The sequence below is a fragment of the Perognathus longimembris genome, chromosome 17 (genome assembly GCF_023159225.1).
Source record: "Perognathus longimembris pacificus isolate PPM17 chromosome 17, ASM2315922v1, whole genome shotgun sequence".
In the NCBI taxonomy this organism is placed as follows: Eukaryota; Metazoa; Chordata; class Mammalia; order Rodentia; family Heteromyidae; genus Perognathus; species Perognathus longimembris.
The window spans coordinates 30509100-30529994 of NC_063177.1; the positions used below are offsets into that span (position 1 = coordinate 30509100).

Consider the following 20895-nt stretch of genomic DNA (forward strand, 5'->3'; position numbering starts at 1 on the left):
GTTCTTGTTAATATTTTAGAAGAGAAAAGCTAATTTTATTAAACTGTAGCCCAGATTTTGGGATTGTAGAGACCAGGGAAATTTGTAAAAGAGAATGCAAACTTTACCTTACATTTTATTAAGGAGAGGCCACTTTAAGGTAAAAAGCATAGAAAGAATATAAATTCAAAATAGAAAACATTTCTTTAAGATCAAGTAAGTTTTCTTTTATGAAAGACATATACTACTGTCCCTATTCTCCTGTTACTCTGGGTCACTGTAAACACTGGCATCTAATATTGAAATTTGTGTCTGTATTTACTGTGAAATATGGCATAGTAATCGAAATTCTATGATTCTTGGGCTGAGGGTGTGGCTCATATGGTAGAGCACCTGCCTAGCAAGTGCACGGCTCTAAGTTCAAACCCTGGTACCACCAAAAAACAAAAGCAACAACAACAAAAAAAAAAAACACCCAAAATCCAACCAGTCAAATACATAAGTCTTCAACAAATCTTATGATTCTAGTGTCATTAATTTTTTTAATTTAATTTTGGGATTAGATTATTCTTTGATTTAAAGATACTACTAAAAACTAAATAACAACAATTTTAAAACTCAAACTTGTAAAATGAAGACAAAGTAAAAATCAGAACAAATGAGTTCAATGATTGATTTGGAATGTGTATGTTTTATACATGATAATAGTTACAGACTTGGTTTATTCGCTTATCCTTTACTGAAATATTGGCATTTCAGTAGCTCGTGTGAGCTACAGGACTGAATATTTGAAAATCAGTGCCTTCTTGAGAAGGCTGTCTATACAGATTAGAATGAAGTGTGCCCTTGTTTAGTGAAATGAGGATAAAGAACATCTGTTTTGCAACAGTTGAGTAATGTTGCGTCTTGGCCCATTTGTGTTTCCCAGTGCCTGGCACAGCTCATGGGTTGAGATCTCAATACCTGCCTCAGCACAGCAAGTTGCAACCTCATTGGGCACTCATGATGAAGGAAAGCACCTATTTTTCAACTCATTTTCTAAATTTGCTTCTGTTAAACCACTGTGTTTTTAGCAAAAAAAGAATAACAACAAGAACAAAAAAAACACCCCATTGTCTTAAAAGCCAGGATGTTTACTTTCTGTCTACCTTTCCCTCAGTTCCTCATTGTTCCGGCCATTGTGGGCAGTGCCCTCCTGCATCGGCTGTCTGATGATTGCTGGGAGAAGATAACGGCATGGATTTATGGAATGGGCCTCTGTGCCCTCTTCATCGTTTCCACAGTATTCCACATTATATCATGGAAAAAGAGCCACTTAAGGTACTGTGGATGGCACATTCATGTAGCAGGCCAAAGTAGTTGATTTATTAGGCTGTTGTGACCTCTCAATCTTTTATGAAGAGTAGACACGTTCTTGCCTTTGGGTTGATGCTATCCCATAAACCAGGACATTTTCTTTGGGTTGGATAGAATTTGAGGATCCCTCTCCTCAGCCCCTTGTGCCTCTAAGAAAAAGCAGGCCTTTTGATGAAGTAACTAAAAGCAGTACCTCACTGGCTCCCAAAGTCTTAGGCCTTAAAATCTTGAGAGCTACTTTCCAGCTGGGACACACTCACTAGGATGCTGGAAGAGAGAGAGCGCCGAGGTTTCCTCACTAAAGTGCACTGGATGTGGAGTCAGCATGTAAGCATTGGGTCCAGTCCTGCTACTTGACATGCACCAGGTTATTTTAGCTCATAGACCCTCAGTGGCTTCATTGTTAGGAAACAGGAGTTATAAATACCTGATTCCTGGAGCAATTGGGGTAAGTGAATAAGATCAAATATATATGAAATAGTTTGAAAATTGCAAAAGAACATATAAGCCTCTGTGGTATAAGGAACTTGCATATTTTATTTTAACTACATGTGGTGGCACAGACCTGTAATCCTAGCACTCAAGAGGTTAAGGCAGAAAAATCAAGAGTTCCATTCTAGCCTGAGCTGTCTATCAAGACTTTCTAAAAACAAAAACCAAAAAATCTAACAACACCAACAAAAACTTCAAATAAACAAAAGTAGCATGTTTTGCCATTACCACCAGCAAGGTACTTTCCAGACAGTACTGTGGCTCTTGGCTTACCAAAGAGAAAGACATAACAGTGTGCCTTTTCTACGTGAAAGCCTAATTGGAAAGATAGCACACCACCGAGGTTGGAATGAATTGCTTACAAAATAGAATCTAAATTAATTTAATAGATTGAGCCCAGAGGTGCAAACTATCTTCTCCAAGGAGAAGGACTCCACAGATGAAGAGCGATTTAAGGTAATACTTGAAAATACCTTTTGGGCTGAATGTTGTGGATATGCCTATAATCCCAGCACTTGGGAGACAGATGCATGAGAATTGCAAGGTCATAGCCAGCCTGGGCTTATATATAAGCCAGACACTGCCTAAACAACAAACAACAAAAAGAAACCTAAAATAACCAAAGAGTCAAACTTGTTTGATTTCATAGAATGTTAAAAAATAAATGAGTTTTAAAGCTAGAAAGAATGCTCAGATTATTTAATCTATACTATTCATTTTTAGTTGGAGAAACGGCAGCCTAGAAGTGACCTCATTTGCCCAGATCAGGGATAGCAGCAGCACTGTATTGTCCCTAGACTTCTAACCCTGTGTCTTTTTCAGCATATCCTGCACAGTATTGCACAATTGGTAGACTGCCACCCTTCCCTATAAGGTGACAGTTCCTTGGGCTTAAAATAAAACCACAGCATTGACTCACAAGTACATCGTGGGATGTACTCACAAGAAAGCCACAGAGGTTTTGTTCTGTTCCTGGCTTCTTATGGTTGCAGGGCCCCAAGGCCTGTCTGGAAACAGAGCACTTCATTATCTTCTTGGCACAGTCCTGTGCTCGTGGTTCCTCAGCCTTGGCCTTGATGTCTAGATTTCTGAATCAATAAAGAGTTGTAGATGCCTACTTCAGTATTCAGGGCCTCCCTGGCAGGGGCTGGAGAGGAAGGTGTAATGGAAACATGACTCTTAAACCTGGAAAGTGCATTGCTAGAATCATAAGCCACATGTAGAGGTTTGCTCTGCATTCCTTTTTTTGTAAGTATCAAATAAAACCTTAGTCTAAGTGGGAGAAGGGAATTAGCAATTATCTTGAAACCATGTTAGATACATATGCTAGTATGTGCAAGATACATGTGCTAAATACATGGACTACATCACATGTAATGCTTTACATACTCTAGGATTATTTCCATTTTACTTGCAAGAATACTGAGAGTTAGAGGTGAGTGACAGGTCTAGAATAAAACTTAAGTGTGGCTACCTGATCTAACCATGTGCAGCAGTGCAAAAAGCACTGTTAGAAGGGCCCTAACCCTTTCAAAGAATCAGTCTTCCCCGTAGCTTAAAAGAAAAAAAACAAAGACCCCCCCTTCCCTCTGTTCCCCCCCCCCCCCGGCATCTTCTAGCCTGGAGTCTACAGCTACATTTGTACACTCCCCAGGTGATTCTAATACCTTGTCCAGTTTGAGAAGTGTTGACTTAGTGTTTGTGTCTTTATACCTGTGACCTGGGGGTAAGTTGTGACTGCTGACTAGAAGTCATTCTTTCTCAGAACACACGTTTTACTTCTTCACTAGCACATCCTTATCAGTCTGTTTTGACTGGTTCTGTATGTGGTAAGACATAGCCAAACTGGTGTTCTACCAAATTAGTTCCCCCTGGGGAATTGAAAATACATTCATGATAATACCTGGCACTGGTACTTTTCAGTTATCTCAGTAAGGGCAGATTTTTTTTTAATTTTTATTTTTTTGTATATACATCTCAGTGAGCTAGATCTTGTGTGTACACTTCCTGATCCCCTCCCCTTTTTTTGTTCTTAAGGAATGACTTCCTTAGAAATTCAGGCAGCCACCCACTTAAGGTACATGCCCTTTTGTTGTTTCTAAATTACTGAGTTTTTTTTTTTTTTTTTATCAGTTTTGGGGCTGGGCGCTGTTCTGAGCTCTTCTCAAGGCTAGCGCTCTACCACTTGAGCCACAGCTCTACTTCCTAGTTTGGGGTGGTTAATTGGAGATAAAAGTCTCATGGACTTTCCTGTCCTGGCTGGCTTTTAACCTCCATTCTCAGATCTCAGCCTCCTGAGTAGCTAGGATTACAGGTATGAGCCACTGGCGCCCAGTCTTGAGTGTTCTTTATTATAATTTAACTGTTTACACTTGGGTTAAAGCAAGGCTTCTTTAAAGACATTCTGAAAAGATAAGAACATGATATCCTTTTGGAGAGTTGGTTTACTGGACCACCAGGACTTTGTGCCATGCACTGTGATAGATCTTAGGGAGTCATCTCTTCTCAAGGAATTTTGTCTTCCTATTAGATAAGATCTCAAAGGGATAGAACCTGCCAGAAAAGACATTGTATTTGTTTTAACTTTAGATTTCTCAGCTATTGTGGGGACTCTAGTCGTTTCTTGCCCATGGTAAGGGTATCTGTTGTAACCTAAAAAAAAATTAGAAAGTGAGCCTTATGGCACCCAAGACAACAGCTGTGGCTTCAAAGGGCAAGCTGTAGATACCATGAAGAGTTAGAACAAGAATAGAAATTGCAACATAGAGGAGTGGCGACCCATTCTTCCAGTCTGAAAATTGGACACGATCAGAGTGTAACTTGTGTACGCTCCCATTCTCTCCCCACAGGACAGTGGAGCACTGTTTTCACATGTGTGACAGGATGGTTATCTATTTCTTCATTGCTGCTTCTTATGCTCCATGGTAAGATATAATCTCTGTGTTTTTATAACTCAGTCATTCATACCTCCTTTCTTCTTCCTGTCCCTGCCTCCACCGTTCATGCATATACCCTACCCTTCCTCTCAACACACACATACTTTTTCCCCCAATTTGATTTACTTGAGTCAAAAGATTGGAAGGGGAGAATCTTGGTGATGTTCAAAATGCGTGATTCAGGCATTGGGTGGTCCCAAGAGGCAGTGAGGAGAGCTTGCCTGTAGGTAGTAGGTTCTCTCTCAAAATCTATAACCTTGGTCACCTGTATCCTTCCATATACTCTCCTCAGAATACTTGGAGATGGGATTCTTCAAGTGGAAATATACATTTAGTTAATTAATTATTTAAACTTAATTTTTATATTGTGTGTCTTCAAATGATTTCACAACACAGTGGCTCCTCTGTCCTCACTTAGTCTCATTTCTTTTGAGTAAGCAAACTAAACCAAATAACGACTTAAAATGCCTGAAGTGGCTCAGGTTCCTTTGTCTACTGTTTTGGTGCAGATCAAATACAATCTTTTGTTAAATCCCAATTCGATTTCTTTGGTCAAAAAAGACATGTCCCAGTTTTAAACAGATGTTCATATGCTGTAGTCATTAAAAATAGTAGGCCTCTGGATTCTAGCTAAGGCAGTGTTAGTCATTCAAAGAAATATAATTATCTGTTAGAATAAAAAGCAGGTGCTAGCTCTCCCCAACTCCTCTTAGTAAATTATAGGTCTGATTCATATCGGAGCAAGAATACATAAGCTTTTGTGAAATATACTTCAATTTAAAAAATAAGTAAATAAAGTTAAAAAAATAATAGGATGTGAGCTAAGGGATCAGATATCAAAGTAGATAATTTGCTCAGTTGTGGCTTTAGATACTCAAGAAGTATCTTTGCCATTTGTAATCAGAGCCAGAGTATTTCTTTTTAGAAAAAAAAATTTAACATGACATTAGTGCACATGAATTTCTATAGCAATTGGAAATTCAGACCCCGCAACAGCCCCTGGTTAAATTCTAACAAGTCTTCGAAAACTGTGTGGCAGTAGTTCTTCTCATATTCTGCCTTGTCAGAGAATCTGATAATGGAGACACAGGGTATGTGTATTAGGTAGCTGATGTGGTTATGTGATCTGGTTCAGGATTTTGTGAAAGGTTCTTATTAAGCTTTGTAAGCAATCTACTTCCAGATACACATTCAGAAATATAAAAACAACAACAAAAACAAGCCTTTCCCTCAGTGTACCCCAGCTAGAGAAGGTGGGGTATAGCAGGTGTTCAGGGATCCAGTTTTGCATGTCTGTTTTTTCAGCTAGTTTTATTTTCAACCCATTCTGGGGCTAACAATGTTATTATCTTGGAGTTGTGAGTTTTACCCCAGTTGCTCAAATACTTCCTGCACTTCCTTGTTGCTTTTTTCTTCCTTTCCTTCTCCTAGTATATTTTGTTTTCAATGATGAGAAGAAAACACAGTTTTGTGAATTCCCTTCATTCATCCTTTCTGTTCTTTGTTTTCATGTTTACTTCTATAGGTTAAATCTCCGTGAACTCGGACCCCTGGCATCTCATATGCGTTGGTTTATCTGGCTCATGGCAGCTGGAGGAACCATTTATGTATTTCTCTACCATGAAAAGTAAGAGAAAATCATTTATATGTAATAGTTTTCAAGTTAACGTTCTAAATTTTACCTGCATTGCAGTGTAATTTTCTTTTTGTTTACACGTTAAAATAGTAGAAATACATAAACACTATCACACTTATCACATAAACAATTTACCACACTTTCAGTAAATCTTTGGTACTTGGAGGGTGGCTAGATTGCTATGGGAATGGCCCAAACGTGGTATAATGTGGTTGAGAATAAAAGTGGTCAGTCGTTTTGAAGCCGTCTCTTAATCAAACTAGCTTTATCCTCTGGAATGCACAATCATAATAAAAGTAATCCTTTTTAAGGGTTTCTGGGAAGATTGACAGTAACCAACACCAAGGGCCCAGTATAGCAATTGACTAGATGAAAATCTAGAGCATTTTCTAATAGGCTTCTCTGAGAAAAGGACTATTTTGAAGTACATCAAACTCTCATAATCCTAGCCCTCTGGCACAACTATTTAACCCCTTACTCATACCTCATAGCTGTAAGTGTTATGCAATATAAATAAAAGGCGTTCTGAATTTTCTTTTCCCCAGTCATGGGGCTTGAACTCAAGGCCTGGGTACTATCCCAGAAGCTCTTTTGCTTAAGGCTAGTGTTCTACCACTTTGAGCCACAGTGCTACTTCCAGTTTTTGAGTAGTTAACTGGAGATAAAGAGTCCCACAGGGTGAGACTTAGGTGCATATATCTCTTCAGCCGAATGTACCTGAATGGCCTGTGTGGGCACAGTGCTCACTTCTCTGTGGTTACAGATTTACCATCGACTCTTATACCTCCAAATTCTAGGGCATACATTTAGAAATGATAGATGTATTCTTATATATCTTTGCATTTTCTTTAATAATACTTCAGGAAAAATGATCTTAAAGGACAGTGTATAAATATGAATTGAAGAATGCTATGCCCTTGGATTCTTCCTGGGTTGGCTTCAAACTATAATCCTCAGATCTCAGCCTGCTGAATTGAATAGCTAGGATTGCAAGTGTGAGCCACCAGCACCCAGCTTAGGCCTCCTGAAATTTATCATCTTGGATCTAGAGGAGACCTTCAAGGTCTTCCACTTCAGCTTCATGCTTAAAAATTGAGAATATTTACAATATGCACTAACTATGTGAGTAATCTGGAAAATTAGAGTCCAGGTCTTCAGGTTATAATTCCTGTTCTGTAGTCTTTTCATTGTGAATTTGAGAAACAATCATAAAAAATTCATTGGATTTATTAATTTATTGCTCTTTAAATTCTTTGTCCATGGTACTGGACAGAATGGCTCTCAGAATTGACATGATTTTTGTATTTTGTCAGAAAGAATTGTTTTCTTCCGTTAGAAGAAAATGGTAGTTTTCTCTAATTTCTTTCTGACTTTGAATTTCACTTAAATATTTTGAAGTGTAATTTGCAGTGCCAAGTGGTGTTATGTGGTATACATAAATGCAGAGGACTGGTTTGCTGTCTTGGACTTAAACCCTAAATTATGTATCCTTGGCTAAAATAGAAGTAAGGAAGCTATTGTTTCTTCCCTAACAGGTCTTGTGGTATAAGCCACATCCTTGAGTCCATTCTTTCCCTGATGGCTACTTCATGGTAGATTCTGAGTATAGAATACTAAAATGAAGTGTGACTCACCTTGGCCATCCAATTTGGCAAGCCTTAGGACTGCACTAAGCTGTATAGATCTGAGTATAATAAAACCTGATCCTGGCATTGGTGGACCTGATAGAAATGTATGTTGAATTTTATTTTATTATTTTTATTTTTGCCTATCCTGGGGCTTGAACTCTGTCCCTGAGCTTCTTTTGCTCAAGGCTAGCACTCTACCACTTGAGCCACAGCACCACTTCTGGCTTTTTCTGAGTAGTTAATTGGAGATAAGAGTCTCATGGGCTTTCCTGCCCCAGCTGGCTTCAAACCACGAACATCAGATCTCAGTCTCCTAAGTAGCTAGGATAACAGGCATGAGCCACCAGCACCCAGCTCATAATCATTTTTGAAGTTCCAACTGAAGAATGTTTGTCTTTTATTAAGAAAAGTACATTTTTTTTTTTTTTTTGGCCAGTCCTGGGCCTTGGACTCAGGGCCTGAGCACTGTCCCTGGCTTCTTCCCGCTCAAGGCTAGCACTCTGCCACTTGAGCCACAGCGCCGCTTCTGGCCGTTTTCTGTATATGTGGTGCTGGGGAATCGAACCTAGGGCCTCGTGTATCCGAGGCAGGCACTCTTGCCACTAGGCTATATCCCCAGCCCAGAAAAGTACATTTTTAATATATTCAAACATTATGTTGAATTTTAATAGAGATGTCTTGTAGCCTAAAGTGATCATCTTAAACACTTAAATTTGTTCAAATGCCTTTCCCATAGGACTTGCTGGTCTTCTGGTGGCCTGGGCCACCTCTCCATCTTATTCCGTTACTATTCCCATAGCTCGGGGTTGAAATGGTGGCAAAGGCCCTGTCACACCAGACAGGGAAAGACAGTGTGGATCGGGTTCAATTGCAACCACGTTTGGCAGAAAACGTTTTCTGTAGCATGTGGAGTTTTGAAAGTAGAGGCCTACTCATTCTCCTGCAGGGAAATGCATTTCATTTGAATACTGATGTTTACTTTTTTTCCTTTTTCAAAATAAACAAGGAAAAGCTGGTATGCAAATGACCTGTGTTAAAGAAATAAAATAACCCTATTTCTATTCTTGCAGGTATAAAGTAGTTGAGCTCTTTTTCTATCTCACTATGGGGTTTTCTCCAGCCTTGGTGGTTACATCAATGGTAAGAAACAACGTCATAATTTACTTAACTCCTTCGTTTTTTAATTTTAAAAAATTATCTTTAGTAGTTGGACAAAGGGATTTCTTTTTTTCTTTTTCTTTTTCTTTTTTTTTTTTGCCAGTTCTGGGGCTTGGACTCAGGGCCTGAGCACTGTCCCTGGCTTCTTTTTGCTCAAGGCTAGCACTCTGCCACTCCAGCCACAGCACCATCTCTGGCCGTTTTCTATGTATGTGGTGCTGAGGAATCGAACCTAAGGCTTCATGTACTCTTGCCACTAGGTCATATTCCCAGCCCTGACAAAGGGATTTCGATTCAACATGTCAGTTTTATGAGTACAGTGCATCTTAATCAATGTTACCCCTTCCACCATTCTCTCCATATTTCTTTTTAAGTCACTGGGGCTTGTGTATGCTCATAGATGTAATACATAAGTTTTCTTTTTGAAATTACAACAAATATTTTACCTAGAAAAAAAACTGAATGAAACAATATATGTAAATAACAAAATGTGCCAACAACTTGGACAAAATACTGTATTAGGGTTTGGAGAAGCTGTATATGTAAGTATATTTCTCTCCTTTTGATGTTCTTTATATTTGTTTTTCTTGGATGACTGCTACTTTTACCCCCACCCTTCTCCCAAAAATGCATGTGACTGTGTGTATTTCTAATTGGATTCATTAGCGTCTTAACCTTAAATCTCTATAAGAAAGTAAACATCAAAGTTGGTTGTAGTGAAGAAAATATAAGTTACTGGCCTCTGAAATCTTAAGAATCAGAAGATCTTAAAAGGCCATTACTAGGAAGATTGTGACAGGCCAATCTGGGCCATCTAGGGGACCCTGTCTCAAAATCCAAGAGGAAAAATAAAAAAAGATCATTTGCTTCCACAAATAAATACTTAAGAGAATTCCTTTTTCAGAACTTTGATGGATAGAAACATTAAATCACTGTTAATAGGCAGTTGCATGTACATATTTTGAATTCCATTTCACATGAGATTACTGTTCAGAAATCTAATGTGTATCTGTCGCTTTGAAACAAAAATATATCATCCCAGTCTTACAGCTCAATCTAATTCTTCCTGTAGCTATGTGTTCCAGTGTCTTATATTCTAACTTTTTGGGTATTAATCACAATTTTCATGAAAGAAAGCCAGTGTGTTTTGTTTGAATTAGTTGGAATTCCCTTCTCAGCCTGTAGTAGTCAGAAGTACTATACTTGAGATTTCACTCTAAGGCTCAGAGGTACACCATGTGGCTATAACACACTATGTATACTGGTAGCCTGGTTACAAAAACACCGGTAGGGTTAACCTGGATTCTGATTTTTTTCAGACAGTATGTCAGGAAAATCCAACAAAATATATATTTCTCTGAAATATGTGGGTTTTGATCATTTTTATAATTAACTAGCATCAAAAGTGCCTATCCTGGGCTAGGAATCTGGCTTAGTAGTGGTAGAATGCTTGCCTGGCATGCATGAAGCCCTGGGTTTGATTCCTTAGCACCATATAAACAGAAAATGCTGAAAGTGGTGCTGTGGCTCAAGTGGTAGAGTGCTAGCCTTGAGTAAAAAGAAGCTCAGGAACAGTGCCCAGGCCCTGAGTTCAAGCCCCACAACTGGCAAAAAAAAAAAAAAGTGCCTATCTCTAGTTGGCAAAGGAAACAAAGAGAATGTTGAGAGAAGAGGCAAATGGTTGAAGTGAAAAAATTTGCCGTGACAGCCCAGAGTTAGCAGGGCAATTCAGGACACCCAGAGCAATCTAAGCAGTCTCTGTAGATAAGTTACTGATGATTACAGCAGAATTTCAACTGGAATCCCTCTGGTATCATAAGATCAGGTTTATCCAGTATCCTTCCTAGCCCAAATCTTTTAATTGGCGTTTTCATAAGTGAGATACTAGTAGGTGACTAATGTTTATGGCGATGAAGCAGGGTAAATCCCACACTGCCATCAGATAACCTAGAATACAACAGGCACATAAAGCTGAGATCCAAGGGAAGATTATAATGAAAGTTTATCATGTCTTTGGTTAGAGAATGTTCAGGCTGTTATGAGAACCACAAGACAGAAGGACCAGAAGCTTCCTAGCAAAGGAAAATAGGAAACACAAGATGGTTGGAGTTGGAGTGTTGTGTTCTTTGGGGAAGCATAGAGAATGAAGGAGTCAGGACTAGGAGAATGTTTAGCATCTCAGGGGAATTAAAATAACTCACTGTTTGCATGGATGGAATTTATGCAGCTGTTGGGTTGTGTGCATATACATGTTGGAACAGGTGTGCAACTCACACAAGTCCTGTGATGAAGCTGGAGAGCTAGCTAGACAGAGTCCAGATCAAAAAAGACTGCAAGCAAGCCATCTAAACTAACAAGGAAACCATTTGTATTGAAGACTCCAGGCTTTGGTTCTTGTCCTTCCTGGGAATCAGGCTTCTGATATAGAGAACTGGGAAACAAGAGTGAAAGCAACTGTGTTTCTGACATTGAGCATGGACAGTACAGGAATGATCCTTGAGGTTAAGGAAAGAGGCGGGGGAAAAGAACTTTGAATTCTTCCCATTTGTTTCCCTGGACTCGTTCCAAGTAGCAATAAAAGGAAGTAAGAGCCCAGACAGCAGCAGTCTGCATAGAGGAAACAGAGATTGGCATTTCAGGCTGCTGAGACAGCTATAGTGGTTTGTGGAGCAGCTGGAGAGGAGGGAGATGTGAAGAGAAGTCGCTCCAGAAATCTACCAAGGAGATTTGACCCAAATATCACGCTGAATTCGAGCAGGGGAGAACTCTGCAAGCCTTGGCCAGGAGTAGCCATTTCCAGGCCACGAGATAAACGGAGATTCCAGAAAGCAACCCATGCTGGGCCCATTGCCTTTTCAACCATTCCAGCTAAAGAGACCATCACACAGCGAGTACACGGTTGACCTTGCCAAAGCCACTTCTTAGGAACGGGAGCTCTAGCCCCGTATGTTTGTCATTTTTCATCTCTGACAATGCCTGAAACAAACAACTTGGAGACAGAAGGGTATATGTTAGCTGAGGATTTCAGAGATGCCACTGCCTGGGCTCTGTTGCTTTTGGCCCTGTGGTGAGGTAGAGCATTGTGGTAGGAATGTGTGGCAGAACAGAGGTGAGCCCTCCGTGGGCAAAATGCAGAGAGATGCCCAAGGAAGGAGCGAGGGGAAGAATACACCTTTTACGATCATGCCCTCAGTAACCTACTTCCTTCAACCAGGCCCTACCTCCTCTTAATTAATTAGTCCAGCTATGAAATCACAAATTTGCCCTTGAAATTGAAGGCTTCATTATCTAATCACCTCTCAGAAGTCCAGCAGCTGGCAACCACATCTGTGATCCATGAGCTGTGGGAGACATTTAGAGTCTAACCATAGCACCTAGAATGAGGGTGTCATAATACCCTTCTAACGTTGGCAATAACATGGACCTGCCATACAGTGCTATCTTAAATAAACAGGATGGGATAGTTTACAACAGAAAAGTCCATGAGAGGCTTATCTCCAGTTTGACTCTCAGAAAACTGAAAGTGGTGCTGTGGATCAAAGGGATAGAGCATTAGCCTTGAGCAAAAGAACTCAATTAAACAGCTTGTTTACTGTAGAAGAAAAAGGAAATGAGTGAAATTGCGAAGACTGGTCCACAGAAACTACAAACTGAAGTTCAAGAGAAAAAAAGAGTGTCTACCCAATGAATGGAGCTTAGTAACTTGCAGGACAACTATCACACTGCCTACTAAAGTCTAATAGAAATAATAGGTGAAACTTTCATTTGTTTTTTTTTTTTTTTTTGGCCAGTCCTGGGCCTTGGACTCAGGGCCTGAGCACTGTCCCTGGCTTCTTTTTTACTCAAGGCTAGCACTCTGCCACTTGAGCCACAGCGCCGCTTCTGGCCGTTTTCTGTATATGTGGTGCTGGGGAATCAAACCTAGGGCCTCGTGTATCCGAGGCAGGCACTCTTGCCACTAGGCTATATCCCCAGCCCTTGTTTTTTTTTTTTTGAAAAATGTTATGCATAGATCTATACAGCACAGTGGGAACAAAGCAGGATAAACTACACCAAGGCCCGGCATTAAATTACTAAACTATGGTGAGGGAAATAATGACCCAGGGATTCTGGAAACTTAGTAGAAGGCAGATTTTATTTTTAGGTAAAAGGTTTAAAGACACTTCACCAAGGTATCTAGAAGCATCCAGGAAGCTTTTGAAAAAGTGTTCAATATCATTATCATCAGGAAAATGAACACAAAAGCCCCAGTGAGCTCCCACTCTATACTCTTTAGGATGGTTGAAATTAAAAGGTAGAAACCTCTCATCCTAGCAAAGGTAAGTCCCTGGAACCCACCCACTTCCAATGTATTGTTGGAAGGAGTATAAAAACTGTTTAGAGTATTGCTAGTTTCCTACAGAATTATATACCTATTTCTCAGGTGACTCAGCAGGTGCTACCCCACTGAAATGAAAATGTACATTGACAAAGGACTTCTAAAAGAATGTAAATATTGATTGTACTCATAGTAATACCCAAGAAGCAAAGAATAAAGAAACAAATAAGGTAAGAGAAAGCAATAGACTATGAACCACAATAAGAAGGAATTAAAGAATATAAACCAGGACGTGTGTGAATCTCAAAAACACATATGTTGAGCAAAAAAGATGGGAGACACAGAAAGGCACATATAGTAGCGATTGATTGACTTCTGTGAAGCTGTAGAATGGGTAGACTTAGTCTGTGATGTTATTGTTGGGATCTCTGCTTGCCTTGGTGGCTACACATGTACAGCATTGTAAATGGCTACCAAAGAATTTAGGTTTATGCGGATGTGTACATTTATCCATTCATACCATTACTTTGAGATCTGTGCATTACACCATAAATCAGTCATCATTAAAACAAAACAATATTTCCTAGCCAGGCACTAGTGACACATACCTGTAAGCTACTCAGAAGGCTGACACCTGAGGATCACAGTTGAAAGTCAGCTCAGGAAGGAAAGTCCTTGAGACTCTTACCTTCAATTAACCACCAGAAAACCAGAAGTGGCACTGTGCCTTAAAGTGATGGAGCACTAGCCTTGAGCAAAAGAGCTCAGGGACAGCACACAGGCCCTGAGTTCAAGCCCCATGACCAGGGGAGAAAAAGTTCTGTCCCCTTTGCCAATTAAAGTTCTTGACTACTTTAGTTCAAATCCTGATTCTGACACTTGGAAGTTTCCTGGCCTTGAGCAGATTACTTATCCCTTCAGACTTAGTTTTCTCATTTGGAAAATGAAGATAATAAACAGTAATAACTTAGGGTCACCTTGGAGATTATAATGAGTAAATGCTGGGAAGTGCCTGATTTGGATCAACAGTGAGGAAAGCGCTTCATACCTGGAATGGACAGTGTTCTGGTCTTTGAAAGAGGACCGGGTAAATGTGGCATCTTGAACTGTCTCTCTTACCAAGTTTATGTACTTGTTTTGGTCTCTTGCTTATTTGAATGGAAAGAAAAAAGCAATGCCAGTCAGAACCAAGGTGAAGCCTAGCAGAGGTGTCTGAGGAAAGGAGCTGGGTAGTGACCTCACTGAGGTCATTTCACTTCTCTGGCTTTAGTCCTCCTCCCTCTAAAGCCAAAGAATATTACATGAGTGACTTTTAACCATGTCAGGGGTTCTGCACCCCATGGGGAAATCAAGAAAACACATGGCTGCGTCCTTTCATACCAAGGGTAGGAAGAAATCAGTTTGCATCATCAATTCCTTCCCCATTTCAAATCCTACAAAAAGCCATGAAGTCTTACACACGCCTTGTGAAAAAGGACTGATGTTCACACCTGGTCCTTAGCTGAGGCCAGTCCTGCTCTCGGTGCATTTAGTACAGACCCTTGGGCACATTCCGAGCAGGTGGCTGAGCTGGCACTTCCTTTTCCTTTTGCCACATTGGCCACAGGGCTCAGCTGCCTCCAGGACTCACAGAGCTGCAGCCATCACTGTCTGTCCTTTTCCTCAGCCCTTGCATGCGAGATTCCTCTCACCCTGTGAATTCAGGACCTTTTTGTTCCTAGTCCTCAGATACCCTGGGGGCTGACTTACTCCTCCATCACCTTCCATGCACTGCCTCTCTCCCCTCCCTGCTTGTTCACACAAATCTTCACTGGACCTAGATCTTTGCAAACCATGAACGGCATAAAACGTTCTTTCCTTTGTCCTAAAACACACAGGACTGTTAACTTCCCACTTGAGGTTCAAAAACAAAGAGCTAGGAGCATCTAAGAGGCGAGGGGAGAAACTTGCACTGTGTGATGAGTGTGTTCAGAGGTCTCTTCCACACTTATAGCTTGGATCCATGTGTCAAGTCATAGTGAGGCCACACCTAAAGGCAGACAAAGCTCCCCTCTTCCCCCCCCCCCATCCTCTAAAAGCAAGACAGTGTTTGAGGAGGTTAAGGGAAGTGTGAAAGTCCTACCTGAGATAGGGGTGAACTATACATGGAGGGGGTTCGGCTTGCCTGCACAGACAAGAATACTTTTAAAAGGGAAGATGAGAAGTTCGTTATGTTGAACTTTCTGTGGCTATTTGCATTCTGCTCACACATGTAGCTAATGGGCAGAGCATGCTGGGAATTCATGGAGAACCATTAAGCAGGTGGTCAGACAGATGAAGACTGACAACCCAAAATAGTATCCCATGATGAAGCGTTTATATGTGTTTTGTGTCTATACATTAGATTTCTGTTCACACAGAGCTGCCTACTGTCTAGAAAATGTTTGGGAAGAGGGAGTTCTAGTTGTCTCTGGAACTCGTCATGCCAGAATCACAAAACCTTTCTTATTTTTGTTCTGTTCTTTTCCTCTTTTGACAGAACAACACGGATGGTCTTCATGAACTGGCATGTGGAGGCCTCATTTATTGCCTAGGAGTTGTGTTCTTCAAGAGCGATGGCATCATTCCATTTGCCCATGCCATCTGGCACCTGTTTGTGGCCACAGCGGCTGCAGTACATTACTACGCCATCTGGAAATACCTTTACCGAAGTCCCACGGACTTCAGGCGGCATCTATGACCATTCTGCTAGGTCTCCAAAGCAGTATTATCTTGGTTGTGCACTTAGGAGTGGGGTAAGAGCTTGGGAGATTGCACTGAGGGGGAAAGAGAAAGAAGAAACTGCACTGACTTCATTTATATTTTTTTAATATAATTACTGTGAAAGTATATATAAAGCTGTGTTCTGGAATTTTCTCCCTCACAGCAAACAAATAAGGTAATGAATTAACTATTCATTCCATTCCACTATCATGAAGGATTCTGGGTAGACTTGGCCAACTGATGTTTACAAATCAGGATTTTGTATTTTAATTTTCCAGATTTTACTAGATGATTTTTTTCTAAATGACCAGGTCAGGTTGTAAACGTCAGTGCAATAAACAAAACTTCCTTTTTAAGAGAACTTTTAAAAAGATTATTTCTATCACTTTCTCGCTCATTGTGTAAAAGAATCACGGTCAGAACCTCACTACTTATTACCATGTTTCATCTTGGCATAACATGGTTATTTTTTAAATAGAAACTTTAGGTTTTTGTAAATTTTTAAAAACAATTGTCATTGAAGCGCATCTCTGCGGTTTCCTTATCCATCCTGTGACTTCTTGCGACAAGCAATTCAACATTCCACAAATGAAAAAACGTGATACCTCTTCTGATAGTTTTATTAAGTGTGAAGAAATTGCCAATTTTTAAAAATTGAAGTTTTCCAAACTTTTCTGCCAACCTCTTGACTCCAAATTCAGTGCTGCTTTGGGCCGTCTAGTTGACCTAGCTTGGTTCATCAGAGATGGAGAGATATTTTGATACCATTAACTTTTGCAAAAGATCCAATTTTTTCTTTAGGCCTTCATGGTCTCTTTCAGCACTGGGTGAGTGTCCTCTCTATATTACAGTAGTGTTTGGCTATCCATGGAAAGCTCCTTAAGAGTATTATGGAGTAGTAGTAAGTAGTTGAATTGCCTGGTTTGGTGCCCAGAGCTTAATGCCCAATGTGATTAAGTCACTGCCATTTAGCTTTATAGTATCAATTTGCTATTTGTTTCAAATTGTGAAACTAGATGCATTCATTCACATTTCTGCCTTTTCTTCTGTATCTCCCAGTATACTCTTATTTTTCTTTCTTAGAAAAATATTGACAGGTAGAAACTCATGTGTCTGGAGTCCATGGGTTATATCATGGCTCAGTGGAGTAAGATATATATACATATATATATGTTATTTTTCACTGTTAGTTTTCCCTCGATGTCTTATATTAAGATTGATGTATTATTGCTTCATTTGGTTAATCTCTTGTTGGTGGTTTATGGACTAAAATAACCTTGCCTTTAGACCTGGTGCCCATGTTGCCTGTTTCATACTAATGGGCTTGCTCAGTGGAATTGCCTGATGGAAAGCAAAGCTTATGTAACATAAAAGGAAAGTTCACTTTGTGTGCATTTGTAGGCTGATCTTGGAGAACTGTGGGGAATGAGGAACGAAAGAACTGATACTGCTGAACTGTTAAGTAGGCAAGGTACCAGTAAATCACACCAAACAGACCACCTCCTTGTGCATGCTTCTGACCACCTGGATGCTGATTGTTTCGCTGTGTATATTTTGTTCACAATGTATTAACTCTTGTGGATTTATTTAAAGTCTGCTCAAAAGTCATACTGTTAAAGCCACTAAAATGTATATAAAAATGTGTGTGCTATAGACTAGAATAAAACGGTTACTTGGATTGGGTCCAGTGTCTACATCGGATGACCGGAAATAATGATTCCCATTGAGAGTCTGAGCTCATCTTGCATTTGTAGTGTGTATACTAAGCCTTTTGTTTCCTTTCTAAATCAGAATGGGAATGGGAAATAAATGTGCCTGCTCATGTAGAACTTTCTAGTCTACTTTTTAATAATTTGAAATGCTGAAGCCAGCTCAAACATGAATCAATACACACAGTCAGTTTTAAGTATGCTGGTTGGGGTTAGAATGTTCTAAATTTGTAGGTGATGGGACCTTTTGCCAAGAGGAACTTTTTTGTTTGCCTTATGTAATATACCATAGGGTTCAAATTACAGGCTTTTGTTACCAACCAAGTATTTATTATACTGTAACCCTAACTATTGAGTGGGTGTTTGATTTATTCTCCTCCTTTTGATTCGCCTCTCCTCTAAGAGATTGGATATGCAGGGTAAGTACTTTACCGCTGGGCTACCTCCTCAGCCATCTCGTTTTTTTCTATAGTGCAAGAAACTATGGCCAGAGAAATTAAACTGCTTCATCCTAAATCAGAACTGAAAAAAGGAATTGATGTCTGTCTGATTCCAGGGCCTCCCATTTGTATAAACCACTTCATTTGCAAAGTGGAAAAAAAAAAAAGAGAAATAGAAGGGAGAGAGGGAGGGAGGCAGACAGACAGACAGGCTGGCAGGCAAGCAAATCTAACACCTTGAACTTTAACGTTTATGAGCCATGGACATGAAAATGAAAGCACTATTCACACAGCTAAGAGTCTTGCAAGGCCCAGTCAGTCTTCTCTCCGCTCTAACTCAACAATTGATTGTCTTGAATCTTTCTCCCCAAGAATTGTGTCCTCTGGCTCTCCAGGGAAGTCATTTGTTTCTAGAATACTATCACAGTGCTGCTGCTTCCTGACCAGTATCTAACCTAAAACTTAAAAAAAATCTTTTTTGCCAGTCCTGGCCTTGAACTCAGTGTCTAAGTAAGCATCACTGAGCTAAGCTTGAGGCTAGTATTCTACCATTTAAGCTACAGCTGTTTCTGTGTCTGTCTGTGTGTGATTAATTGGTGATAAGTCACACAAACTTTCCTACCTGGGCTGGCATTGAACTCCAATCCTCATATCTCAGCCTCTTGAGTAGCCAGGATTCTAGGCAGGGGGCTCTAGTCTGATCTCTATTCAGCTGCTTTAATGCCCCAAGCATATTTCACTTGTCCTGTGTACACTGAGATGGTTAAAACTCTTTCTTGTACTTACATTTCTGAAATGTTTTATATTAGTAGTGTGGCTAGAGTCATTTATCCATTCTGTGTGTGTGTGTGTGTGTGTGTGCACGCCCACCAGTCCTGGGGCTTCAACTCAGGATCTGGGACTTTGTTCCTGGACTTCTTTTCCTTAAGACTAATAAGTTGCTCTGCCACTTGAACCTCAATTCCACATCTGACTGTTTTGGTAGTTTATTGAAGATAAGAACCTTTCTTTCAGTTTATTGGATAAGACTTTTCCTGCCTGGGCTGTCTTTGGACCACGATCCTCAGGTCTTAGTCTCCTGGGTAGCTAGGATAACAGGTGTGCACCACTGGGCCCTATCCATTCATTCATTCTTGAATTCCTTCCTTCCAGATTCTACCAGTTAGCCAGAGCTGACTATGCCTTATGGGGTCCTTGCCTCTTTGCTACTTCAAGACCCTGAAAAGTCCTCCTTTGTCGCCCTGAAGCCAATGCAGCTGCACCATCATTCACCTCATGCTCATGACAGATACCTTAGCTTGGACTTCTCCCATGCTGACTGCCTGGGAGCGCCCCTCTTGCCAAAGGGACTGAACCTGCTGTGGCGTAAATTTCATAGCCACCCCATCCACTGTGGGGTATCCTCAGATTTCTTCTCTAACTGCTGTTGTTACTCTTGGTTGTTCAACTTAGAATGTGCATACTTGAGTCCTGATCTCACCTGGCAGGCACTCATTCCAGTCATTTGTCCTATGCCAAAACCTCTCTGTCTTACTGTTGATCCAAGCATCATGCATGATTAGGAACCCCCTTTCATTCCACAGTATCAGTATTCCTTCACAGCCCCTGTTAGGGAGCATCTATAGTGTAAACTCTCTTGTGGTTCTAGGAACACACTCTTTCAAGGTAGGATGGGTCTAGTCCCTCTCTGGTCCCTGCTTTTATCATAGCACTGGCCTTAGAGTAGAGGCAAGTTATTGGGTGGGAAGGGGAGTGATTGGGAGTGTAGCAGAGGAGAGGGATGGAAGGGGGGGAGAGAGTCTTTAGTAGTAAGTTTGTGTTCATCAGAGCAGGGAGCTGGGTAGAGCCTGGCTTTCTGCTTCTTCAGAATACTTGTAGCAAGGACAAGAAAATAGATAAGAAAAACTAGAATGTAAGTATTTGACAGTATGCCCTAAATAAGGGCTTGTTTATTGAAGCTTTCATAAAACCTATCAACAGTTTAGGGACTTAGATATTTTCTTCATATTTCCCTCTGATCTTTCACTTCTGGATGTAATAGTTAAATAAACAAATTACACTCTGTCCTGTAACCCTTCTTGAAGATTATTTCAAGTAATTACAAATATTATTTTGTATATTTTACCTTGAAAAGCATGCAACTATGAAATTCCTTGGAAAATAAAGAGAAAATTTTTAAAGTACTTAGTTCACCCATCCTAACACATTTTCTTATTTTTCTTGTTTATCTTTTCCTGTATTTACAGGATTTTTCATGTACTTGTAAATATGCTGTGTATCATTATATGTGGTACTGTTTTTCCCCCATGTGTCATCACTTAAGAAAATATATTCTTCATGATTAGAATCTTTTTTTCTCTTGATACTGGGGATTAAAGCCAGGGCCTTATGAATGCTAGGCAACAGAGGTGAAATTTTCAGTGGTCTTGTTTTTCAGAAGTGAAATTACATTCTGTTTGCTGAATCATTCACTTCCTTTTGAATTTTTAGATTAAAAAAAA

General features: G+C 40.1%; 1 protein-coding gene across 2 annotated transcripts in view; it reads left to right on the forward strand.

Annotated features, from left to right (window-relative positions):
- The window catches only part of Mmd (monocyte to macrophage differentiation associated), a 29997-nt gene extending 9676 nt beyond the window's left edge, over positions 1–20321 (forward strand). Inside the window, exons 3-8 of one of the 2 annotated variants that reach the window (XR_007213714.1) lie at positions 1139–1299; positions 4677–4751; positions 6289–6390; positions 9098–9167; positions 16022–17354; positions 20312–20321. Coding sequence is in view for 1 of the 2 variants with exons in the window: in XM_048365656.1 (XP_048221613.1) it covers positions 1139–1299; positions 4677–4751; positions 6289–6390; positions 9098–9167; positions 16022–16222 (609 nt within the window). In the remaining variant the exon portion in view is untranslated. Of the gene's footprint in view, positions 1–1138; positions 1300–4676; positions 4752–6288; positions 6391–9097; positions 9168–16021; positions 17924–20311 lie in introns of those variants that run through there. The other variant, XM_048365656.1, reaches the window with a different exon arrangement.
- The last annotated feature ends 574 nt before the right edge of the window (positions 20322–20895 follow it).